Source organism: Nycticebus coucang, chromosome 6 (assembly GCF_027406575.1).
Source record: "Nycticebus coucang isolate mNycCou1 chromosome 6, mNycCou1.pri, whole genome shotgun sequence".
Taxonomy (NCBI): Eukaryota; Metazoa; Chordata; class Mammalia; order Primates; family Lorisidae; genus Nycticebus; species Nycticebus coucang.
The window spans coordinates 68,763,039-68,789,626 of record NC_069785.1 but is presented as its reverse complement, the minus strand read 5'-3'; the positions used below and the strand labels follow the sequence as shown (position 1 = coordinate 68,789,626).

At 50.0% G+C, this 26,588-nt stretch overlaps 1 protein-coding gene across 19 annotated transcripts in view; it reads left to right on the top strand.

Annotated features, from left to right (window-relative positions):
- The window catches only part of MEGF11 (multiple EGF like domains 11), a 407,430-nt gene that overhangs the window by 121,724 nt on the left and 259,118 nt on the right, over positions 1-26,588 (top strand). For 16 of the 19 annotated variants that reach the window (XR_008380529.1, XR_008380530.1, XR_008380531.1 and 13 more), the window contains 2 exons: positions 19,193-19,298; positions 23,704-23,805. Coding sequence is in view for 15 of the 19 variants with exons in the window: in XM_053592998.1 (XP_053448973.1) it covers positions 19,201-19,298; positions 23,704-23,805 (200 nt within the window). In the remaining 4 variants the exon portion in view is untranslated. Of the gene's footprint in view, positions 1-13,571; positions 13,705-19,192; positions 19,299-23,703; positions 23,806-26,588 lie in introns of those variants that run through there. The other 3 variants (XM_053593015.1, XM_053592997.1, XM_053593013.1) reach the window with 2 other exon arrangements.

The following is a 26,588-nucleotide window of genomic DNA, read 5'->3' as shown; positions in this document are numbered from 1 at the left end:
GTATCACCTCTGCCTTTTTTCCTTCCATGGTACCTCCTGGCAACCCTCCAAGTCAACCGATATTGCTCTCATTCATTCTTTTTAATGGCTGCCGAATATTCCACAGTGTGGATGTCCACCGTTAAAAAATTATTCCCCTATTAATGAACATTCACTTTCCTTTCCACTTAACTTTTTTTTTTTTCTGGCAAGGTGTGGTCCCTTCCACCTATAATCCTAGCACTCTGGGAGGTTGAGGCTGGCAGATTGCTTAATCTCAGGGGGTTGAGACCAGCCTGAGCAAGAGTGAGACCCCATCTCCGCTAAAATTAGAAAAATTAGCCAGGTATTGTGGCAGGAGCCTATTGTTAGGTGCTGTGATTTCTTGGTCATGGGTTATTCCCACTCCTATTAGAATATAATCTGAGGGGATATGTGCCTGACATCTGGTACTGGGTAGGCGCTTCTGCGTCAAGTGAATGAGTCAAAGCTTTAGTCTCTGGGAGGAGGCTGGGAGGAGTCCTGGGCTGAGCCACCATGTAAGGTGCCAGTTCAAGGGGAGTAATGAGTCAGAATTTAGGGCCAGGGACCTAAAGCCAGGATGATAAGGACTGAGTCTTCGTGGGAAGCAGGGGGTTTTAGTTGTTGTTGTTGTTGAGACAGAGCCTCACCCTATGCCCTGAGCAGAGCGCATTGGTGTCATCATAGCTCACTGCGACCTCAGACTCGCGCTGCAGGAATCCTGCTGCCTCAGCCTCCCGAATTGCCGGGATTACAGGCGCTTGCTACAGTGCCTAGCTGGTTTTTAAAATATTTTTGTTGAGTCAAGGTCTCACTCTCACTCAGACAAGTCTCCAACTCCTGAGCTCAAGCAGTCCTCCTGCCTCAGCCTCCCATAGTGCTGGGACTATAGGCGTGAGCCACCACGTCCTGCGCAGGCAGGAGTTTGGAAAGGACCAATTTAGACTGAGGCTTCGGAGCATACGAGATGCCTGAGGTTCACCTTTGGGTTTCAGTGGCAGCCAAAGAGACTCAGGTGACAATCCAGGGACCTAGCAACTACACCAGGCTATACCAACCACTCCCAATCCCAGGTCAGGAAGCCTATCCACATTATGCCTTCCTGGGAAAGAATGGCTTCAAGAATGGACTGACATGCTAGGAAGAGATAGGACAGTCCCCTGAGAAGCTGCTCACTGGTGCAAACAGTACAGGATTGGGCCAAGGACCCTCACCTGTCCCTCCGCTTCTACTGCCTCTGGCTACTCAGAGTGTGCTCCAGGGACCGATGCCAGCCATGACTGTTGGGTCTACAGTGAGATAACTACAGAAGCAGAGAGCACTTGGGAACTTGACAACAGCGTGTGACCAGTGGATTCCTCTCATCGATCTGGGTAGAGGCCTCTGTGGGAAGTATTGGCAGGAGTGGTGACTTACGCACAGCAGAGCCGTGTGAAGGCAGGCACAGCAGGACACACACCAGTCCCGTCTTGCTGAAAATTAAAAACAAACTGTTCTGGATGATGAGTCCCTCCCATCCAAACAGTAGCCTTTGGCTTGTCTCCATCTCTCCTGGGACATCTATAGGATTGAAAAGTTGTCATTTGCTGACAATTGTGTGGAAGGATGTAGGCTCTTCCTGTGAGGTCTCAAGAGAGACTGTCCCTTGGCTAGTAAGGAAGGGGCAGGAAAAGCCTGTCATCCAGAACAGCCTTCTTGATGGGAGTGAATAAGGATAATTCCCCGAACATGTATCATTCAGTATACATTTCAAAGCACTTTCACTTGCATTATCATTTTGACTGTTACAGCCACCCTAGGAATATCAGAGCAGGAATTACCATCCTTACTTTGTAGAAGAAACAGAGATCAGAGAAGTTAAGTCGATTTCCCAAAATTGCCCAGCAAATTATTATGAAAACAAAAAAGGATATGAGACAACACTCAGGTATTTTTATCAGTGGCTGTGAAGAGAGGAGTGAGGGGCCTGGAAGAGACAGCAGTGTAAATAGTAGCCACTGTTTACTGTGAGCCCGATAGTGATAGCGCTATATTTGGTGAGTATCGATAATGTTCCAGATACCATGTATAATTATCTCATTTAATTTTCACAATGGATACAACTGCTATCTTGATTTGCAGGTGAGGAAACAGAGCCTTGGCAAGATTAAGTCATTTGTCTGAAGTCACTCGGCTAGTAATTAGCAGAACTGGCCTCTTGATTTAGCTCTGATGCCAGAGTGCGTTTTCCTAACCCTCCACCAGGAGCTGGATGCCTCCCACACATGGCCCCCTGCTCCTTCCTGTCCCAAGGGCAGAAACTGAGGCTTGGCCATGTTGGGGGCACTTGTCCCAGAGTCACACACCTGATGGGGCCTCCTCGGCTTTTCAGCCTTGCCCTTGGGCACATTGCACAAGCTCTCCGCCGCTGGAGCCTCTCCCACAGGGAGCAGGGTGAGGGGATGGGACAGCATTCATGCATTGGGCCCAGTTTGCACCTTCCTCCTCTCCTGGCACTAGGGACACCAGAGTCACCCAGTGCTAGTTATTAACGTCCAAGCTGCTGGCAGCTCCTCGTTATGTCACATCACACAGAAGATTTATGGCCACTTTGAAAGTGGCTTTGAAATGAGACAAAACTCAATATTGAATTTTTTTTTTTTACCTCTTTTTCCCTTTGGGTTTCAGGGCATATGATATCAGCTTCCTCCTCATTAGCATATTTCTAATGAGTGCTTATTAAGGTGAATTTCACTGCAGCTCGCAAGGTATCTGTAGAAGAGGGAGGGGAAGCAGGACAGACACAGTCAGCTGTGGGGACCTCTGGGGTCCTGGCCCTGGGCCTGCTCTGGGCTCCAACCTCCACCAGGTGAGCTGGCTTTCCCCTCCGTGCAGGAGTCCGGCTGCTTTTCCCTAGGGGGTGGGGAAAAGGTGCCCGCAGTTGTACAGCAGGGATCGCCATGCCTGAGGACCTGGGTTTGAATTCCAGTCCAGCCCCTGCCCTTCTTCACCCGTCTTTGAGCCTCAGTCCCTTCACGCTCACCTGTACAAAGGGGCTGACAGTGCCCACACTAAGCTCTTTGGGGCAAGATGGGGTCAGCTTTGATCACTGGTGTGTCCTGAAGTGCCTAGCGTATCACAAGGGCTCTGTAGATAAATGGGTGGGGAGAAGAATGAACACGCTGTCTGCACGAATGGGATCGGCCATCCACCTAAGGGCACCAGCCTGTCAGGGGTACGGGCATCTGTAAGTGGGCTCAGGTGGTATTGATCTGTGCCAGGGGCACTTGTAACTGCCCTGGAGCGGGTGAAGGGCTACAAGCCTCTCTGCCCTGTGTCGCTATCTAGCTGCTATGGGGAGGGTCAGTGCAGTGGACATGTCTGTTCGAGTTAATTTTGCCTTCTTTTTACCTAGGTCTGGCTGGCTTCTGGAGGTGGCAGGCAACTTCTCTAGTAGCTTAGCAGACCCCTGTTTCTACCACCCAGTGACACCTGGGTGGGGGCAAGGGAGCCCTTTGATTTAGGGCAGAGCCAGGACATTGGCAGGAAGTGGGTACCCATGCTGAGTACCGACGCTCTGGTGTAAGAAGGGACAAAGAGACAAAAAACAAGGGCATTCTTTGGTGGGATTTCATCTCGAAGCTCCTGCCCTTGGGGAGCTCCTGTGGGTGGTCCTCAACCCTGGCCTCTGCCTCGAACCCCCTAGGGGGCTTCAAAGATTGCTCAGGTCCAGGCTCCACCTGCAGGTTCTGTTTGGCTCAGAATAGGGCTGCAAGCATCAGTAGTTCAACCATGTCCCTCAGGTGACTGCAATGTACAGGCCAGGGTGGGTACCCTGGTGTAGTGTGTGTCTGTGCTGGGAGGGGACCTGACATCCTGTCTAGAAGTGTCACCCCAGCCCCCAGCCTCAGCCCCTGGCCTGACCTCCCCTCTATGCACATCTTTGGAGGAGGAAAATGTGTACAGGAAAGAGACCTGGCCAGCTGCTGGGCAGTCCTTCTCTGCATCTAAAGAGAGGGAGTGGCCCCTGTGACAAGAGCTTGGTGAATGTGCTCTTGGTAGAAAGGTGGTAGACTGAGAGCTTGGTCGACTCAAGGTGCCCAAATCCAGTATGCCCCAGGGATCTCAGCATGCCCTATCCCCAGCCGCCTCGGCCTTGCCCACCCGCAGGGAGGTGCTGCCAGGGGCCTCCCCTCCCTTTCTAGGTAGCATGGCAGGTTGGGGTGGCCACTGAATTTGGGGTCAGCTCTGACTGTGATCTGCTGTGTGACCTTGGGCAAGTCTCTTCCCTTAAGCTTCAATTTTTTCATACAAAAATAAGAACGTGTTCATTATTTCATATTGATCCAATCATGGGTTAGTTGTCAAATGTTAATTGACATCTGGCGCTGAGAGCATTAGGAGGGAAACCTCTCCTCTCTCACTTCTGTTTTTTTTTTTTGTTTGTTTGTTTGATTTTGAGACAGAGTCTCACTCTGTTGCCGTGAGTAGAATGCTGTGGTGTCATAGCTCACAGCAATCTCAAACTCCTGGACCCAAGCGATCCTCTTGCTTCAGCCTCCTGTGTGACTGGGGCTATAGGTGCTCACCACAATGCTATTTTTAGAGATGGGGGTCTCACTCTTGCTCAGGCTGGTCTGGAACTCCTGAGCTTAGTCGATCCACCTCCTTGGGCCTCCCAGACTGCTGGGATTACAGGTGTGGGCCACCACACCCAGCCTTTTGCTTCTCCTCTTGCTGCAGTGAATTACTGTAGAACTTTCTAGAGCTGCAAGGGACCTTTGCTAGGGTCCAAATTTGGCTCCCAAATTTGGCTCTGGGACACCAAGGCACAGAGCAGCTGTTAAGATTCTTCTGATGGTCCCAGGGTTGGTGGGTCCTGCTGGAGAACTCATATTCAGGCCTTCAAGCCCATGTCTTCTCCTCAGGCAAGATTATCCACCTGAGAAGTGATTCTAGCTCCTGCTTATCAGGAGACAGCCCAGCGAGGGGTGGTGACCCATTCAGGGTTACACAGCTGATGATTGACAGACCTGGGGCATGAGATCTGGTTCTGGGCTTCTCATCCCTGGCCTGTTTCTTCTGGCTCTTGGCTGGGTGCTGAGCTCAGGCCACCCTTGGAAGCCATGGACAGCCTTGTCAGCAGATTCTGTCCCATCACAGGGTCTCCCTGTAGCAGCTGTGCCGGGCTGGTGGTCACGCTGGTGCACTCATTCTTCCCACATTTCTACGCTGCGACATTTATACACACAGTTCTACCATTTGGCTTTAGTGATTGCTCCATCGTGGGTGAAAATGGCTTGAAACAAATATCTCCTCTGCTTGCCTCCCTGAGGGTGATTTTTTCCTCATTTCCACTTTGTGGAATGATCCAGAGTCCGGTGGGTGCCTGTTCTGTCTAGATATGTCCTTTTTGATGCAAAGATGTTGCTACGGCTACTGCTGAGCCAGATGGTTTTTGAGAGCCATGCAGAGGTGGCTACAGAATCCCATGGGTCCCTTCCTCCTTGCCCAGGGATGCATCCCGAGGTCTTGGGGGCTGCAAGCCCAAAGCTTATAATTAGGAGTGGCTGGGAGTGCTCTCACTCTTGAAGGTATTAGAGTATTTTCTGCACAGGGTCTGGACTGGGTGGGGGCACTGCTTACTCCTGGGCGCAAACCACGGTCTACCTTGTTGGAGAGCTGGCCCCTTCTGTAAGAAAATGAAACCCCCTCCTTCGGGAGCAGGAGAGGCGCAGGGTGTCACGTGCTTATTTACTGACCCCAGCCTTACCGTTCCCACGACCATCCTCCAGTATTGCTGCCCCCCACTTGCCTTAAGAGTAGGGGTGAGGAGGGGGATTTAACCCCTTAGCAGCCTATCTCTAGCCTCTCCCTTGATTCCTCAGAGTGCAGCAGAGGTAAGTTTGGCTCATTTAAAGCAGGGAGCTAGGCCAAGGGATGACACAAGGGAAATACACGCAGAGGACATCGTGGAATGAGATGGTCCAGTTGAGAGGCCAGCCCAGTTCACCTGCTGCCCGGTCCCTGTACCGAAGGCACACGACCTCCCCTCCTGCCTCCCTGTGAGAGAACATGTCATACTCTCTCAGCCAGGCTCGGGGAGAGTCCCGCACTTGTGCCCTATGGTATCCGCTGTATGTACCAGATTGACTTTTCTCTCCTGCTCCTAGAATCATACCAGTTACGTATCATACTCAGGAGAAGTGAGTAAACAGTCACTCCATCCTTTTCTGGGTCCAGATGAGCCACCCTGGCTGATGGAGGACAGTCCCTTCCCGGGTCACACAGCTGGCCCACACGTGCCTTCTCTTCTGGCTTTTAAGCCACTTCCTTCCTCAGAGCAGCATATCATCTCCCCCCGCTCTGCTCAAACCTTGTGAGCGTGGAGGAGGCGCCGAATCCAAAGAGTTGACCCCGTTCCTGCTCCAACACACAAACACACACACAGGCTCCTGAGTGTGAAGGACAGCATACCCCCGGAAGCACAGCAGTGGACACGCAGATAGTCCCGAGTGCAGGTAGGTCTAGGTCAGCCAATTCCAAACCGTGAGCCTCCATTCCATCACCTGCAAGTGGAGATCACAATACCTCCCTTGCAGAGTCCCTGTGAGGACCGAGTGAGACTGTCATGCCCCAAGCCTAGCCTGGTGCTCAGCCTATATCCAGACTCTGATACAAGCAGCATTCACAGAGCATTCTTAGTAGAGGTGCTCAAGGCACCAAATACAGCATTAATGCCCAGTGCCTACCTGAGCTCAGATGTCCAGTCCTGCTCCCTAGCCGGCCGTGCACACCCAGGCCCACAGTTGCCCACTCCCACAGGCCTCCCAGACTGGACTCCCACCCGCCCCACTCCCACCACCCTTCCCTTTTATTTTCTTCTTCTCCTCTTGCCACAGCCAAGAAGACGTGTCAGAGGCCTGTCGTGGTTTGGCACGCTTCTAGGCTGCCTCCTGTTTTTCCTACCCCACTGAGTCTCCATGTGTATTATGGCAAATTTAGATATTTGTGGGCACACCACAGAATTAGAGCGTTGGGGAACCATGGTTTAGACTTGGCACAAAATTCTTCCCTTCTGCATATGGGTGATTCAGTATTCTGAAGCTTAGGCCCTCACGGGCCAGGCCTGAGAAGGCAACCATGAGAAGCCCCAGTGGATAGTTCAAATTTCCAAATATCTTATTGAGTTGGGAGTTCAGCAGAAAAAGACCTTTCTAAGATTTCAGTGCTGCTACCAAAACCCTTCTGCGATTGTGCCCTTTTCCTGTCCTGCCTGGGTAAGTGGATTATGATGAATGGGATCAAATCTCTCTGGATTGATTAAGATTTTGCATGATTCCAGGATCATTATTTCAAAAGGCCTTGCCCTTGCTCATGAGTGGGTATGAAGTGAGGGAAATTAAACTGAATAAATGATCAGCACAAAAGCTGATGCTGGAAGCTTCTTTTCAGGAGAGGAAGGAAAAAAAATCTCACTGGCTTTGGGGTGGAAATGTATGTAGGGGTGACGGTCAAGATGACTGGCACCAGAGAGTGGGGCCTGCTGCTCTGGCCACCTTCTGGTTAATTGAGGCTTGGCTGCATTTTCTGTTGACACTGGTGCTCAGGATGGCCTGTGCCCTGCCGGGCCTGACACAGTGACATAGCTCCAACGTCCACCACTTGGTCCTCATCAGCTGCCATGCCTCTCTCAGGCTGAATGCCTCAGTCGGCATTGCTCCATGGAACCCTCAGAAGGAGCTGCTCTGACATGTTAAGCTTTTTAATTTAGCACACACTGCGCGTATGTGCCCCCAGACAAAACAGAATTGATTTATAATTCTCTTAATGGAAGCACAGGCTTTAGTTGCTCCAGAAATAGATCGTTACCTCTGCCACCTTTTGTAATTTTTTCCTTCTCCCTCTCTCTCTCTCTTTTTTTTACGCTACTGTGGTGTAAAAATATGGTGTTTCATTTCATCCTTCTCTCATAATCCACTAAATGCCAGACATTTCTTTTTAGACCTTTAATTTATAGCATGTTTGTTCAGTTTCACTTCATTAATTAATGTTCTTCCCAGGCCCCCATGACAGAGTCTTTGTGTAATGCTCTCTTACAGTAAGCAGGTGCTTTTATCCTTAATGAACAATTTCCTGGAAAATACTGAAATAAACAAGGAATAATCAGGCCAGGAACACAATGAATCTAGGACTTATGTGCCATTTTGGAAATTAAACCTGAGGACACGAGGGTGATTTTGATCTGCCACGGCACTGTTTTGGGGGTCCTTCCTTTGAGGGGGCCCTGGGTGTGCTGAAGTTCTGGAATGAGCTTCTTGCTCCTCCAGAAAACCAGGGTTTGGAGGAATTAATTGTTTTATCACGAATGCATGTAGCTGTGGAAGTGGTTGTCAGATACAGGCCAGGCCAGAAATGCAGCCAAATTGGCCTCTTGTCCAGACTTGGAATCCCTAGCTTAGACTGTGGGTCAGCAGGGCCTGGGCTGGGCCAAATTGCAAACTTATTGAAATTCTTCTTCAGTCCCTTTCTCTGCCTTCTGGCAGACTTGTCTCTCCCTCCCCCCAGGTTGGCAGTCCTTTATCAGACCATAATAAACTCATTCTCTCTCTGCACCACCAGGCGTATTTGTACCATGCATCCTCCATGCCCCATCAAGAGGGCAATGCCAAACCCAGCGATAATGATATTTTGCCTGGTTCTCTACTGTTTACAGGCCATTCTCACAATCTGTGCTCTTTGGCTTTTCACAGCTCTGGGAGTCAGTTTTATTATTTTTTCTTTGTTTATTTTTATTTTATTTATTTGTTGTTGTTTTTTGAGATAGGGTCTCACTCTTACTCAGGCTGATCTTGAACTCTTGAATTCAAGCAATCCAGCCGCCTCAGCCTCTCTGAGTGCTAGGATTACAGGTGTGAGCCACCGCGCCCAGCCAGTTTGGTTTATTATTAATCCCGCTTTGCAGATGAGGAAGCCAGAGTTAAGTGACCTGCCTAAGACCACACAGGTGGTAAAAGGCAGATGAGCTGGGATTAGGACCAGGACTCCCCTGAGATTCCAGGGCTCCTGGTGCTTATTGTCCCTGGAGGAACAGAACCAGTATGAGAGCAGAGGGCTGAGTGAGCTCTGGAAGGAAGCAAAATTCAGGCCATGACCCTACTGGGCTGTGAGCCAGAAGTCATCAATGTCATGGACAAATGGCTGCAATAAATTTCTTTTAAAATCGAAATACCTGGTTCATTTATTATACTGAATAGAGCTGACAAAACTGTACATTATCCATTCATTTTTCTGTGTCGTCAGATCGTTTTGGGTCTTTGAAGTGGCATAATGTTTTTCATCACAGCATGGACACCACAGAGTGGGGATCCATGGCGTAGACTCTGGCGGCAGTTTCCTCCCAGCTTCCAGGGCTCCCTGGAAAACTCCCCCAAGTGGCCTGTGTCCCTAGAGGTAGAAGGTTCAGGGTGCAGGCCCTTTATATATTTCTGCTTTTTGGGAAAATGCACCCCAAGGAGCAGTGGAGGAGAATCTGGGCTGGGAGGAGCTTCCCAAAGGGCACTGGCTTTTTTGTTTCAATGTGAGACAGCTTTTTGTTGGGTCGTTTTTCAAATGTTAAAATTGAGACCCATTCATCATTGAAAATGTAAACATGCTGAAAAGTATAGAGAAGAAAGTCAGTCCCCTGAAATACTATCACCCAGAGACCTTTGTTAACATTTTTGAACCCGCCTCCGGCATATAGGGGCCAGCGCCCCACCCCTTTGAGCCACAGGCGCCGCCCTTGTTAACATTTTTTTTTTTTTTTTTTTGGCCGGGGCTGGGTTTGAACCCGCCACCTCTGGCATATGGGACTGGCACCCTACTCCTTGAGCCACAGGCGCCGCCCCCTTGTTAACATTTTTAACATCCTTCTAAACATCTTCCTAATCTTCATTCTCTCTCAACACACACACGCACACGACACTTTATATAATATGTGATCGTAATGTTCATGCTGTTTTGTAACCTGTGTTTTTCACGTAATGATACATCAGGATCAGCTTTCCAAGTCACTGAACTTCTATATATTTTCTTAAAATATCTTTGCTTTTTTGACTATAGATAATGCCCATTGTAAGAAACACTAATAGAATAAAAACGTTTGACTTAGAAAGTGCGAGTCTTACGTTACTGCTCCCACCTCCACTCCCTGAGAGATGACCACTATTTAATGCTCTCTAGTGTATAGGCCTCCATATCTCTGTATGTCAATATTTTTAGTGGTGGCATAATATTTTGTTATGTGGACACGTAGCAAGGGCCTTTCGGTTCAGTGCTGCAACAAATATCTCTTAATCAAGAGATGATTCAACAAATATTCTTCAACCTATCTTTGGCCTTGGTCAGTTTTAAAAAATGAAATTGCAGAAATGGAATGCTGGATTCAAGATACACATGAAAACATGTTGATCTATATTGCCAAGCTCCTTGTGAGAATGCACGGATATAAGGATATGTCAAACTTTGAGACAGTTGGTTTTTGGCTTCAGAATCTCCTGGCCTAGATCCAGAAGGTTCTCCAAGGAAATCTGGAGAGGCTACCCCTGTCTGATGCCCATGTCTGTGGGCTGGCAGCCAGGCCCTCTTGCTTGTCTCCTGATGAGGGAGTCTCCTGCCTAGGGAGAGTGGCCCCCGAGATGTGGTGGGGCAAAGCCTGCCCTAGTGTGGGCTATTGGCTGGAAGGGAGCACAAGAGGCCAGTCTTGGAGAAGTGCTGAGGATTGGACAGGAGGGTGGGCAGCAATTAAGGGTCCCAACTCTCATACAACACTGATATCTGCCTTTCCACTCCTGGTTGCAGTTTGCAGGCCACCTCCTGCATTAAGCTGTTTAATTCTCACAAGAAGCTATTCTCTTGTTCTCCCCGTTTTGTACAAGGAAAAGGAGGCTCAGAGCAGTGAAATGAATTTTCCAGGACCCAAGACTAGAATCCAGTCTCCCGCCTCCTCTGCTTTATCTCCTTGTGGCTGGGGGGATGGAGTGAACCTGAGGTGGAGGAATGAAGAGTCAGAAAATACGAGGAGAGGAAGGCAGGGAAGAGATACTTCATAGTTAAACTTGCAGAGCTGGAAGGGTCCAAGAGACGATGTAATCTGACTTTACATTGGCACAAGCAGAGTGAAGCTCAGAGAGGTTAAGCAGACTTTCCTGGGTCACATAGCAAGGTAGTGACTTAAGGGGCCGAAGGGAACTCGTACTGAGCTGGAACTCAGGAGGGAAGACCCCAGGGAGAGAGGAAGTGTGGCCATCTGCGCCCTGACAGGATGGAGTTAGGAGGCTGTGGAGGGGCTTGTGAAAGAAAGGTCTGCTCTCCCTGCACAGGAGGCAGCCCTATGAAGAGTAGGTTCAGAGGCAACTGGAATGGAGATGGACCAGGCTCTGTGCAGGGGGGCCTGCAGGGATGCTAAACGTCCGTCCCTGCAAAGCTCTCTGATTTCCTATCACGCCTGCCTGAGGCTTCCTGCGGGGAGAGGCCTCAGTGCTTTGAATCAAGCCACAGTCTGGGTCCACTGCCCTCTCCTAGCCCTCCCCACCTGGCAGTGGGTGTTTGTGGGGTCTCGGGGCAGGGCCCTGTCTGAGTCATCTCTCTGTCACAGGGACTGGTGAGTGTTCAATAAATGTTTGCTGCATGGATGGATGGAAGACGAGACCCGTCTTGATAATGGCACAGTTAAGACTGATCCAGGAGACACAATACATGTGTAGATAGCCAAGCCCACACTCCCCAGTGGAAGATTTTTCTATCAGTGTCTTTTTTTTTTTTCCTTCCAGCTCCTTAGAAATTCTATTAATAAAAGTCAGAATTATAGAGTTGGAGGGTCTTTGAGGTGGGAGATGTGGGTCAGGAGGAAACTAATATTTTATTTAGCATTTTCTATGTGCCAGACTCTGAGCTAAGTGTTTCACAGCCCTGTAAGGGTAGACTTCCCTAATGTGACAGATGTGAAACACTCGGCCCTGCAGAAGGTACATTATTTTCTCTGAACGATGTAGCCAGTAAGGCAAGATCAGTTCTCAAACCCAGGCCAGGCTGACTCCACCATTCCCATCCTTGAGAAAGTCACCTTCTTTCAGGGGACAATTCCCTCACGGGAGATGAGGCATTGGACATTTGATGCTCCCAGTTTGTCTTGGTGTCATATGTGACACCATGTGGCTTGCTATCCAGCCTGTCATCCTCACAGCTCAGCTCCAGTGAGAGGCTTGGACCTTCCAAAGATGGGGGATTCTCCAGGACCCTGTCCAGCAGCATCCTCTTCCCGTCTGAGCATTGTATCTTATTGTGTAAGAGACGTTTTCTCCAAGTGAGCAAGCATGTTTTCTCTAAGGGGACAGGAATGGGCAGTTCTGAGAATGTGGAAGCCCTGGGAGGGGTGGGAGAGGGAAGCTGAGCAGGCCTGGAGTGGGCAGGTTGGGGTGGGGAGGGGCCCGGAGGGCCTCGAGGTTGGCCAGGCCAGCTGAGTATGCCCTGATTTGCAAAGAAATGGAAAGATGGAGATAATTGCTTTGTGGGAGATGGAATGGCCTGAGAACACAGATACATTTTCTCCGCTCATCCAGAGGGGCTGGAGGCTGCTGCCTACTTGGGGATGGGGGGTTGAGGGCCCAGAACCCAGAGGCGGTGCCTGATGGGGCAGGGGGCAGGCCGGTGCTTCCACTGCTTTACTAGTGTGGCAGTTTCTAGCCCCTGCCCCAGGGTAGGCTGTGATTTCTCTCTGGGCCTGACTGATATCAGGGCTGCTTGCTCTCTACAGGGCTTCAGGGCACTGGGGACAGGATAGTCTTTTGACCCTGATTAATGATCTCTGCAGGCTTTGCCGTACCATTTTCAGGATTTGCAGCCTGAGGCTTCCTGTGCAAGGAGAAAGCAGAATTTATCAGGTGGTGGAGCAGGGACGTTTAACATGTCTCAGGAGGTGGCTCCAATCCCCTCTGATTTATCCTAGGGGCAGGCACCTGGCAGGGCCTGCACGTTAGCAGTGGGAATTTTAGCTGCACTCCTGCAGTCAGGGAATCGCTCTTTTGGAGATTAAGAGCTTTGGATTTATTTTTAAAACTTTTTTTTTAATGTACAGGAAGATTAGAAAGTGTTCAACATAAACCCAGCTCCTGGTGGGATTGCTGGAGGGCAGAGGCTTCTTCAAGGCAAAGGATGAAGCTTCTTAATTATGGGGGCTGGTCCAGCTCCTTTTTTCATCTCACACTAATCAGGCCTCAGCCCGGCCAGTAAATTGGGGGGCTCAGGGACAGGCGCCAGCTGAGAGAGCAAGAACAGATGAAGGGGAAAGCTGCTAGACTGGATGATAACCTTGCCATTTGCCCCATGGTGTCCAAACTTGGCTTTTTTGTTTTATTCAGAAAAATATAGAGGAGCATGTGTATATATCTTCTATAAATAGAAGACAGAAATCTCTCTCTCCACCCACATGCTGGGAGGAATGGGAGGCGTTTGCTTTATCAACCCCAGCTTGGGCTTTGCCTCTGCTGCGGCCGGCGCCTGAAAGCGCCTTTTCATGAGTCGCTCAGAACACCGGGCAGCCCCCAGCTGCAGCTTGAGCTATGGCCTGGGCGTCAGTGCTTGCCTTATGCTGGATTTTGGAGCAGAAATGTCCCACTGCTGATGAGCTATCCCAGGCAGGGGTCTCTGAATCGCTTGCAGGAGGTCGTGGGTAGCCACTGTACGGTATGTGACTTCAACAGATTGGTGTTTCTGTAGCGCAGTGTTAACACAGCATGGACCATCCCATGCAGTGCGACCTGCCATTGGGATGGGTCTTTAATGTCCTGCGTCAGGCCTGATACAAGCAATGCTGCTGATCCTGAGGCTTGGGATGAGTGAGAGGCTGGGGGAAGATGCTGGCTGTGGAGTCAATAATCAGTGTCAGAGATGCGTTGAGCCCCTGTATGTGCAGGCAGCGCTCAGGGCTCTGGGGACACAGCAGTGAACAGAACAGATGTAAGCCCCTGCCCTCGTGAAGTATATGTCCAAGTGGCATGATATGAGAGAAAGGAAATGATGGGCAGGCTCTAAGGTCCAGAAGCAAGAGCTAAGGTCACATCCAGGGGGTAAAGACAGGAGAGGAGCAGTTTCCAAAGTGGTGACAGCTGTACAGTGATGTAGAGCCATGTGTGGCACCTGTGATGTCCCTCCCCAGAGCTCAGGGCGGGCTTGCTAATCAGTCTTGACGTGCTTTCCCACCCAGACCCTCCGGCCCAGGATTGAGTTCCAAGCAACCACAGTAATAGATTCCTGTTGCTGGAGGAGTGGAACCGCCCTAGGCCCACAAAATCGTGTCCGACTGACACCACCCATGCTGCCAGTGCAACTTTGTTGAGCGGGAAGGGCTCACTGGAAGAGACTGAGATGAACAGAGAGCAGGTTCCAGGCTCAGGGACCAGGCTCCAGTGTCCAAGATTTAGGCACAGTCAGGACGAGGTAGCTGACGTGAAGCAGGTGGGGTAGGATTTTTGCACAGATGGACCCCAAGGTTGTAACAACTGATCTCAGGGAAGAGGCCATTTGTTTGTCTGCCCTGGGCCCCAGTCAGTGCATCTTGACTGATGTGAGCAGCTGGTGTCTGGCCAGGTGTGAGCAACAGGGAGGCAGTATGGACCCTACAGGTGCTGCTGGTGGTGATAGTAGGACCCCAGGCAAAAGGCAGGGGCCTCCAGAGGATGCTGCCAGCTCTAAGGCTCAGGCTAGGAGGAGGGATCCTTTGCTGTGATGCCAGTGTCTCTCTCTTTCTTTTTAAATTTTGAAACAGGGCCTTGTTCTATTGCCTGGGCTAGAGCACAACCTCAAACTCCTGGGCTCAAGTGATTCTCCTGCCTCAGCCTCTCTAGTAGCTGAGACTACAAGTGTGTACCACCATACATGGCTAATTTTTTCTACTTTTTATAGAGATAGGGTCTTGCTATGTTGCTCAGGATGGTCTTGAATGCCTAGCTGCAAGCAATCCTCCCACTTCAGCCGCCCAAAGTGCTAGGATTACAGGCGTGACCCACACTGCCCTCAGCCCCAGTGTCTCTTAAGATACCCACTGGTAGATCCTCTTTAATACTATAGGCCAGGTACAGAAGGCCCTCAAGCGTTTGAATAAGCAAATACAAACTTAAGGACACAGATTGACATGGATTAGCCCTTCCTTCAGACTTGACCTTGGAGGAAGGGAGCAGAGTTTACCAAACTGATGTGAGGAACTCTGCTCCCAGGAGCTGTGTCACTAGAAAGATTCCATGGGAAATACTGGGTGAAACAAAGTCAGACAGGTCTCTTTAGGTTGGGTCTTCTCAGAGCATAGACCTTGAGATACACCGGGAATATTTAACATAGGAGCTTAACATGCAGCATTTCCTGAACTCATTCATTTGTGACAACCTGTGTCTGAGAGATTTCTATCAAAATCAAATGGGCCTAGCATTCCACAGAAACCAGTTTTGGAAAACTGGTTCCATAGTGGCCCCTACTCCCACTTTGCAGGGCAAGCCCTCCACTGTCGGGTCCCTCCAGTGTCCCTGCATATTCCTGTCTCCATGGGCTGCTTTCCATGGACCTGTCCCTGAAATGCCCTTTCTCTGCCCTTTCCCTTCCCACATTCTACCCATCCTAGGTCCTAGTCCCCTCCAAGGCTTTCACAGGCACCCCCAGGGGGACTTAATCACTTGCTGCTTTGGGCCTCTTCACAGGGACTACAGGGACCACGTTTAGCTGCTGGCCTAGGCTGGGCAGGTGCTGCTCTTGGAGTGTGCATTTAATCAGTTTGGGCTGTGGCCGTGGCTGTGTGGGCTGGTGACACCCTGCTGATGGGTGTGAGAGGCAAGCTTCCTGGCCATCTTCTCTCCCCTGCAGTCCCCCATGCCCAGTTCTTCAGGTGTCCAGTGCCAGTGCCTCCCAGCCAGGAAAGAGATGTCTCCACCTCTGGAACTTCATTCCCTTCCCCTGCTTTTTAATATGCAGGAAGCCTGGACACGGGGAGGCAGACCAGCTAGTCTGTTTACATGTTCCCTCCCTCTGAAGTGAAACCAGGGGCATTTTCTTATTTAATTTTTAATGTCCTAAATCAGATGACGCCCGATACGTTAACCTCTGTCACTCCAAATGGAGTCGGCCTAACACCCACTGTGACAGGATTGATTTTCCCTCAGTCATCTCATAAGCATATGTCTTTGGGATCTGTCCTCTGAGAGAGCCCAGGAAAGCCCCATTAAAGTTAATGGGGATGAGTTGCCCCCATGTGGTGACAGCTCCTTTCTGGCGGCTGTGCACTGCCCCTGAGTGAAGTGTCAGAGACAAGTGGAAATACTTCTTCTAAAATCAATTCCTGAAAGGGCAGCCTAGGACCCGACCCCATCTTCAGGGTGCTTGCAATCACATCTGAAAGATCAAGTAAACATGCTGAGAGAATGTTGGTGCGAGACGGGAGATGGTCTCACTGTGTGGCTCCAGCTGTCAACTACATGAGTGTCACGTGCCTGGGGCGCCAAGCTGTGCAGTGGACTGAGAGGGGCTGGGGGGCCTGAGCTTCACCTTGAGTGGGTGATGTTTGAGTATAAGGCACAGGGTGAGTAAGGCTGGATGGTGAGAATGAGCGGAAGTCCAGCTTGCCCGGGGGAGGGAGGGTCCGTAATAAGCTTGCATATTTTATAGATTGGGCCAAGCTCAAAGGAAAAATTGGAGGGCTCCAGGGGTCAGAGAGGAGTCATATCCTCTATCCTACAGGCTGGGCATCCCTCTTGCCTGCCCAGTACCACAGAGGCAGACTTGGCTTTGGACAGAGAACTTGCCTTGCAAGGGTAGGGTTGGACTCCTGGGGAGCCTTCTGCTCTGTAGACCTGGCCCCAATCACTCTAGGGCAGTGAGGACTGTGGAGCCAGGCCTCAGACTATCCATGAAAGTGCCACCAGCTGACCACACCCTTGTGATCCTCCTCACTATCCATTCCCACTTCTTGGTGCTCATCCCAACACCTAATACCCTATCTGTGCTCTGGTTTCTGGGTATCTCCCTGACAGAGGAAATCAGGTAAACCATTCTGGCTAGACCCAATTCAGAAAGAAAGAGGTTTTCATGAAGATTTAAAAATATCTCACAAATGATAGCAATGTTCCAAGTTCCCTCTTATATCACACCCATCAAAGGGGACCAGAGGATCAAACTTCTGTTGTTCATGTGGCCTCATCTTTTCATTTTCTAAGCTTAATAAGGTTGAAGATGCTGTTGGGGGTCCTCCTGGGAGAATGTGGGAGATTATATGAGCAGCCTGAGTAATGAGAGAACCAAGGCGAAGCATTCTCTGCCCTTGGCATTCAGGCTCTTTGCCTGCCAAAGTGCTGAGTCCTGTTTACTTCTTTGATGCCTGATCAGCCCACCTGGATGAAGATGTGCCGTCCGCTTTTGACTCTCTGCATAACTCAATGCCACACCCTAGGCAGGCTCTTTCTCTTCTCTAGAGGAGTAAGGATTAAAATGAACACTGAGGTTCCTCGCAGCCCTCATGCTGGGCAGACTCCAATTTGAGAGGAGCTGGTTAGGTCTCTGAGGACTGAGGGTGGTGGGGCTGAGTGGGCGGGGTGGAGATGAGTGGCTGGACTCTGCAAATTGAGCAAAAACACCAGACTCACTCTTCTCCTGACTGATTTTCCAAATTCATTCATTTGAAATCTGGCTGAATCTGCATGTAGTCAGCTGATTTCCAGATCTCAAATACAGAGGAAAAAACTCATTAATCATTAATTGGGAACCCCACAGTTATACAGAATTTGTGACAATTTGCTTATCTTTGAATAAGCTACTTAGAAAGAGTTTAACAAGAAAATTATCGGGGTGGGGAGTAGAGCATTTAACCTTTCAGAAGAAAGACTCTGTTAAGCGTCCCCCTGGGTTCAAATGTGGCACGTGCTGCTCTTATCTGTCCCCCCAAGTAGGGTGAGTGCCTATTTATCTGCAAACTCAGGGCCAATGGGCTCTATCCCCAGCCATTCCCCCTAGGGACCCCTTTACAGTATCAAAATATTTTCTATAACACCCCCACCCTCGGTTATTAGAAGCTGGATTTGTTAGCATTGCTGGTTGAGAAGAAAAGCTAACTCTGAATTCAGTAAAGCTTTTAAATAAATCACAATAGCATATAGGCACACGTGAAAAATAGTGCTGTCTTTTTGAGTCACAGCGTTCATTCAATCTGTAGATGACGCTTGGGCACTTATGAATTCTAGCTCCCCTTCACCCCTTAAGGTCAGCGACCTACCAGGTTGGAATCCTTGGACTAGAAGTTCTCTAAGGCTGGAGGACCTTGGAGTGCTGGGACAGGAAGGAACCTCGGGGGTCATTTCAGCCACTCCCACTCAAAATGTTCTCCCTGTTCAAGGAGCCCTTTGTTAGTGAACCGAGGGAATTGGTGTTCCATGTAGGCACACCCCATGACTGTCACAGGCTGTCACCTCAAGGGCCTGGATCAAACTCTGCAAGCTGCTTCCTTAAAGCCCCTTACCAGGGGTCTAAGCCCGTCTTCCCATGGTGAGAATGACACATGATAACTGCACACTCTGCGTGTAAGTGGCTGATACCCCCTGGGAGGCAGGAGAGTCAGGGTTCAAGTTTCTGGGTGTTTGCTTGGCCACAGCTGCCTGGAGGGGCTTTCTCAGCTCACCTCTCCGAGGGCCATACCAGACAACTTTCTTTCCTTTCTTTGTGGCCAGAGGGAGTAGGGAAAGGAAGTGGATGGGCAAGGAATGTCAAAGATGAAGGAGAAGGGAACAGGGAAGGGCGTTGCCTCTTTTAAAATACTCAAGAGCTGGGGTCCTTGGGTCCAAAGATGGGCTTGGGGACCTGAAGACAGCATGAAATTATAGCCGATTTTGTGCATCTGGGCATTTTTCTGGGGAGAGAATCTATAACTTTCATTAGATTCTCAAAGCAGTCCCCAAGGCAAAAAAACATTCAGAACCCCTGGCCTGGAATTTTAACGTTTCCCTGACTCAGGCTTCCCACTCTCCTGTTACTCAGAACTGGTGAACTGTTGCCATGTTATTCAAAGCCTAAAGTGTGAAATATCAAGTGCTCATTACTCGACGATGATGGGAAACTTAGTCTGCTTAGCGAGTCAGCACCAAACAGATGCCCAGGAACATGGTCTGATTAAAGACTCAGCCTCCTTTGTTCTCCCACACAGGACCCGGGATGGCGCATTCCACGACACAGCTCCTTATCTTTTCCCTCTTGCAAGCTGCCCTCACCCTGAACCCTGAGGACCCCAATGTGTGCAGCCACTGGGAGAGGTAAGTGGGACACACATGGCCAGGCACCCCTGGGGGCATGCCCTACGGCATGGCACTGTGGGGACAGAGGCAGTCAGGAGATGTAGAAACTGCCCCTGAAAGGCCTGCAGTTTGGCTGGGGAGACTTGGTGAGGTCCAGGTGGAAGCAGCTGACATGGACTGCAGTGACAATGTCCTGCCCTGCCCTACATGTGCACTCCTAGCAATTGTGCCAATGAGGAAGGAGAGGCCCAGAGGGGCCCAGTGCCTGTCCTTAACCAGATGGGGTGCAGTCAGTGGGGGACATGGACCCTGGTCCCAGAGGTCCTGCTTTCTGATGCTATGACGCCTTTCCTGGTCTCCCCAGACTGGCAGCCACATGGCAGCTTGGATGTGTGGCCAGCAGCTTGCCGCAGGGAGGACGGCTAAGGGCCCTGCTGTTTCCAGTCTGGTAGGGACAGGGCGGGTGCTAGGGGAAGGGCAGCTGAGGCTGTGGTGAAAGACCCAGCTGCATTCTGGCTGTGACACTAAGTCCTGGGGGAACGGGCTGGGTCCCTGCAGACAGCCTGACTTTGAAGCACAAGGTTAAAGTATCGATTTTGGTGAGCAGAAGATCAGTGACCAGAGACCCAATCAGGAAAAACCGAATTAAACCCTGGAATTGATTGGCCATGCTGACCAGGACGACTCTGCCACTTAGATGTTAGTAAATCAAATGAATAAAATTAAGTGAGGCCCTGGTGGAGGAGAAAAGGCGAGATGGGTGGTCTGAGTTCTGTGCCTGTGAGTGGCCCAGCCCCATGGCCAGGAAATGCACCTCATCCAGGCAGGGCTCTAGGGTAGCCTGGCTGCTTGTAGGCCAGGAGGGATCGTCTGGGAGGCAGAGGGACAGTGCCCCCACTGGTGTGATCTCCAGTGACCAGATGCTCAGAGGGTGTCTCAGCAAAGTCGAGGCTGGATCAAAAGGCAGTGCAGGGGTATGCCCCTTTTTAGTGAGGTGGAAAGAAATCGAGATCGGGGATGAGAAGACCTCAGTTCATGCCCATCTAAATTTTCCTTCCTACCCGCTGTGTAACTTTGGGGACATCTCTGAATTGCTCTGAGCCTCCTTCCACCTCTGTGTAGTGGGAAGAATAATTATCCCTTCCTCACAGGTTTGGTGGAGGATCAAGGGCACCAGTTTCATGAAAGTGCTTTGAGGACCATAAAACTCAAAGACTGTCTTTTCCTGTTGACAACTCTGGCTTTTCAGGAACTGGTTATCACAGACTTCCATGCACATCACACACACTGGGGGCGTATATGAAAAACAGTTCCCTGGGACCTATCCCCAGATATTATGATTCAGTGCTGCATTTTTCATCGCCTCTGGTTTTGGTGAATTTAACCCTTTATTCCCCAGTGGGCCGGAGAGATATCAGGTAGAACTCCACATTGGTCTCTGGTTTTCAGACTCGAGCCTCACAGAAACGCTTTCATCCATCCGACCCAGCTGAGACATGGCTGCTTCCTGCTCTTGTCTGAGCTCTGTCTAGAGAATATAGCCCTGAGAATTCCTCCTTCTCATCTGCTCCCCTCTGCCTCCCCCAGTGGCTCTATCCTGGGTTCCTCTCCTCCAGGGACCCTCCCCTGATGGCCGAGCCCACTCTGACGTTTCTCTTTTCTGAGTCTCATGTATATGAGTGGATCAGTTCAAACTGAAGCTAATTTTTTAAACCTGCCCAATATCAATACATTTGGAGTGTGAAAATATTCTGAACTGAGCTGGCATTTCAGGCTGATTGGGCTATGAGCCAAGGTCACGGCCTGGGTGGGAGGATGAGGAGTGAACCCAAGAGCTAAGATGAGGTTGGGGGACCCTGTGGGCTTTTCTAGCTCTGGGGGATGGGGCTTGCAGGTGATGCCTGGTGACATCAGGCGCCTCCTCCTTCCCAGCCTTTTCAGCTGAGCTCCACGGCAAGTTGTACATGGATAGATCTAGACTGTGTCATTCCGGAAACCCAGCTCGGTCCCCAGAGACTGCTAGGGAGAATTTCCCAGCTGGATTAGCACTTCTGGCAGGGTCCTCGTTAATTATGCCCCTCCACCATAAAACCCAGTGTAAAGACCTCCTGGCTAGTAAAGCCTGGCTCTACAAGATTAATCCGGCTCCTCGTTAGCATGTTGGCAGAGGAGCAGTGTTAAACCACCCAGCCATGAGACCGGAAGCGCACACTTCAGGACGGAGGCCTGGAGTCGGCGCAGAGCCTTGCAGTCAGACTTGCTCAGCCAGGGCGTCCTCTCCCATGGTGCCCCCAACCCCCTCTCTTGGACCGGGGCCTTTTCTCTGATGCCCCACTGTCCCAGTCAGCGCTGGGAGGAGAGGCTGAACCCCCAAGTGCTTAACAAAGGGGGAGACTCCATTCTTTTTTTTTTTTTTGTAGAGACAGAGTCTCACTTTATGGCCCTCGGTAGAGTAACGTGGTATCACAGCTCACAGCAACCTCCAACTCCTGGGCTTAAGCGATTCTCTTGCCTCAGCCTCCCGAGTAGCTGGGACTACAGGCGCCCGCCACAACGCCCGGCTATTTTTTGGTTGCAGTTCAGCCGGGGCTGGGTTTGAACCTGCCACCCTCGGTATATGGGGCCAGTGCCTTACCGACTGAGCCACAGGCACCGCCCGAGACTCCATTCTTTTGCAGGTTTTGCTCCTTCTTTTCCCTTCCATGGTCAGAGAGGAACGATCCCTCAGTGCCTAGCATGGGAGGTGAATCATTGCCTGTCAGCATCTATTAAACACTTACTGTGTACCCATGAAGCATGTACATGCACGGTATTGTCTTGTTTTACATTCCTAACCTCCTGAGAGACAGCTGCTGTTACTGCCCTCCCTAACAGTCACCACGTGAAGTCCCCAGTAACATTTGTTGGAGATTTACAGGAGAGGAAGCAGAGGCTTATAAGTGTTAAATGACATGTCTAAGGACATTCTGCTAACAGATGACAGGCTTAAAACTTGTCCTCATGTTTGGACCCCAAACCCCATGCACTCTCACCCCCGTTCCTTGTCCTGCCTTTCTGTGAGACCTTCAGGAGATATGTAACAGCTGACGGTCATGCGATTTCAGAGTTGGAAGAGGCCTATGGGAAGCCAGGGAGGCTGTCAAGCTGCCTCAGTTTCCCTAAGCCTGGAATAAAACAGGGTTTTGGGCTGCGTCTGCATAGATGTATGCCTCTGAGGCATCTCTCAGGTAATGCCAACAGCCTTCCTTACATCCTCAGTGCTCAAAGAAACAGAATTTCCCAAACCCTGGGTATCTGAGCATTGCTGACTGCTTCTGACCTATTCCGTCTGGATTTAGGCCTTTGAACTTTCAGGCACCAGAGAGCCTGCTGTCGACCCACTTGGGGAGCTGGCCTGCTGAGCCCTCTTGCAAGTTAACCAACCATTTCCTCAGGCAAAGCAAATAGGCTTTTATAGCCTAAACGCAGCCATCTGGCCCAGGTCAGTGAGCCTTCTGGGTAAAACATTGAATAATACCAACCCACATAGAAATTAATTCCTGAGATGTCAGCCGAGGTCCTCTCTCCAGCCTGTATAAGGAGTGTGAACCCTCCTTTAGCGTCCTGGCTTGAATGCCATTTCACACAACCCCTGCCGGGTACAGGTAGATAGAAAGGTTTGTTTTGGTTAAGTTGAGATCTGCTTCCCTGTGGCTTCCACCTGCTGGTCCAGGTTCATAGCTAATAGGCAGGATGACAGATACTCTTCCAATGAGAGGTCTGAGGACAGGTACTCAAAGCACCTCTATGCGAGGAGAATAGAATAGAAAGGGGGCCTTGGGGAAGTCACTTGGGCTCTCTGATGCTCAGTTTCTCCATCTGTAAAGTGAGAACAATTCTACCTACCTAAGATTGTGTGAGGATTAAAATGGATTGAAACATTTAGCACTCAGTACACATTAGCAGTTATTGGTACGTAGTACCAGCTGCGCAACCTGGGAAAGCTGCCTCTCTCTGAGCCTTAGTTTCTTCATCTATAAAATGAGGCTGCTTTCCTTCACATAGTTGCTATACAGATCAACTTCCATCCTTATTCTTTGGATATCATAAAAATATGAACAAACAAAATATTTTAAAACATGTTGGCTCTACCTTCCAAAGCTATGCAGAGTAAGCCTTAACTCTCCTTGATTCGTTCTATGTTAAATGAACAAGTGAACTAACATTTTAGAAAATTAGTTGGGCCAAAGTTCAGGGATGTGTCCTGGATTCAACCCAGGCTTGGGAGGTTTGAATGCTGAGGGCGTCCAGGGCAGAAGGATAGTAGCTGGGATGGGGAGATCAGAGCCCCCTGATGTCCGGCTGTGCACCTGGCCTTGGTGCTGTGGGCTCAGCTCAGCCTCCAAAGTGCAGACCATAGCTCACATCTCTTGCTTGTCCTCAGCTACGCTGTGACTGTCCAAGAATCATATGCACACCCCTTCGATCAGATCTATTACACGCGCTGCACAGACATCCTGAACTGGTTCAAGTGTACCAGGCACCGGTGAGTATCTCTCTCAGATTTGGGGCAGGCAACAGGTGCTGGGTTTTTGGGGCTTGACTTTGTGCAAAGTAAAAAAAGCCCACTGGAGCAGATATTGTTGGGCACGTCACACGTCCCCATGGCACTCACTGTCTGCACTGAATGCCTGAGATGTCTTCTGACAGCTTCTTTCTGGCCAAAGGGCAGGGTAGGCCAGAGTGCTGGAGAGCTGATGCACTGGAGGGCAGTGACAGGGAGATGGGGGGGTCAATGGATAAACACCCCAACTTCCTCATTCTTGGGGTGGAGGGAAACTCCGAGGCCTGCTTTTCACTGCATCCCAGGAGTTGCCAGCAGTAACTCAGTGGCATACCCTGTGCAGGCTGCCTTTATTCCCCTTTCTCCTTATCCACTCACTTACTAGGGCTTTTGAGGATCACCTTTCAAATGCACCGCTTTTCTTTGAAATCATGTCTCAGGGTCTGCTTCTAGCAGAAAATCCAACCTAAGTTGGCCAATCAGAGCAGATGTAATCACTTGCCAGGGCATCTGGCTTGGAGAGCAGAGTGCAGGCCAGAATTCAGCAACCTCTCAGCACCCTGGCTGGGTCACCCTCAGCAGTGCTCAACGTGAACAATTGCACATAGCAATCCTGCAGCCTTGTCTGCAGCCCTCCTATAAACAATGACATCTTCTCCTGTCACTAGGGAAGAGACAAGAGCAAATAAAAGAGGACATGTTTTAAGGGATGACCCTGAGCAAGTGACTTTATTTTAGGATGCCTAATGTATTCATCGAACAGGTAATAATCTTTGCTCTGCCTACCTTGCAGGATTCAGTGAGGTCAGGAACATGAAAGTACTTTGATAAGTGCAGGGGAAGCTGGAGGAAACTGTAAGGTATTAGACACATGTGAGGTGACATTATTATATGAGGGGTCGGAAACCAGCAGATGAGAGTAAATAAGAGAATGAAGGAAAAGCCACGTGGTGGGCTCTTTTCAAGTTGCTGAACATTTGTGTTGATTTCAGATTTCCTCTTTTGCTCCCTCCTGTGAGCCCAGTCCCTCCTTGGGGATTACTCAGGAATCATGGCGGGCAGCAATGTGAATGGAGAAACTTGCTCTGTGCTGAGAAGCCCAAGCCTTCGTTGTCTTTGAGATTTTGCTGCTAACTTGCAGTGGGACATTGGGCACAGCTATACTAGCTGTTTTAAAATCCTTGCCTGCTAATTCCAATATCTGGGTCATCTCAGAGTTGGTCTTCATTGATTGCCCTTTCTCTTGGATGTTTCTTTTTATGTCTAGTCATTTTGGATTGTGTTCTGAGCATTATGAATGATATATCATAGAGACTAGATTCTGGTATGTTCCTCTCGAGAGTGTTGATTTGTTGTTGTTTGTTTGTTTACCTCTTTTAACAGCCAGTTTGCTTGGCTCAAGTTTCAAACTGTGAAAGTTCAGTATTTTTAGCTTTAGCTAGAATGCTTGGCATCTACCTTCCTTACCTGTAATTCAGGGGCCAGAAGTTCAGGCAGAGACTTTACTAAGAATTTGGGACTCCCTCTCGGTAGCTCTCTCCTTTCTAAGATTTCCCTTGTCACTTAACTAGCTTCTGAGTCCACCCTGGATTTGTCCTGCAGTTCTTCAAACCAGTAAGATTGTGTGTTTTCTATCTGAATTTTGGTTGCCCAGGTGGGGAAATTATTGGGTTCAATTTCCCAGGGTTGTTCCATTCTTCCAAATGTCCACCCCTCCAATATCCGCCTGCTTCTGTCCTCTCTCTAGTACCTTCTTATATTTCCTCCTAAATTTTATAGTTGTTATTTGCAGAGAGGTTTTTCCCAATAGAAACTACTGTATCCCCTTCCTCTAGCCTTTGACTATGAAACAAGGAGATGGGCCCAAATGCTCCCTTCCCACCTCCAGTTTTGCCAGAATTGGCTGCCTGTGGTCTGGTCAAAGGCAGAGACAGAAATAGTAGTCCTGCTCCTCCCCGAGCCCTGGAAAGCCTGGAGCAAGAGCCAAGTTTGCTCTAAAGTGTGTCTCTGTTGGGTTCTTGGAAGCTAGAGTGATCGTCCATCACCTCTAGGGCTAGGTGAGTGAGTGGCTGCTTATTAAAATAGGCTGTATTCCTGGAACATGAATTATTTTGCTGAATTATTGAGTTGCCTTGCTGCTTTCCTGATGACCCAGAGCGTGTGTGCCGACAGCTGCACCATCTGTCTGCATCAGTATAGAATGGCTTGTTTTAACTCAATATCCTTCTCCTGAGAGCAGCTTGGTGCTTGCCCCTACCCTCAGCTGTCCTCCCCCCCCTAACGTCCCTGCACAGGGAGCAAAGAAGGATGGGTAAGCCAGAAGCCAAGGGTGGCAGTTCCCTCCTGAGAGGCTTTAATGATGCTGAGATCACCTCCCCTTTGGGAAGGCTTGTGGGTAATCCTGGTTGCTGGGGATGACAGACTGGATGACCTCTGAGTCCATCCTCGGGCAGTCTTCTTCTGAAGACTTCTTCTTACACAAGCCCCGAGACTGCCGGGAGCTGCCTTCCTGTGCTGGGGAGAGAGCTTCCCTTCAAGGCCAGCCTACCCTCCAGTATGGGCTTTTGATAAAGTAGAATGACCTTAGTTTACGACATTCCCAAATACCACAGATTTCCCCAGAGTCCCACACTGTCATTTGTCATGAAGCGAGGTCTTTAAAGACTGGGAGGGTTGTCCCAGCCTGTGCTATAGGACTCCCTTCCCAAGCTAGCCTGACCCTCTGTGGAAAGCAGGCTGTGGGCTCCTCTGATGACCAGAGCCTG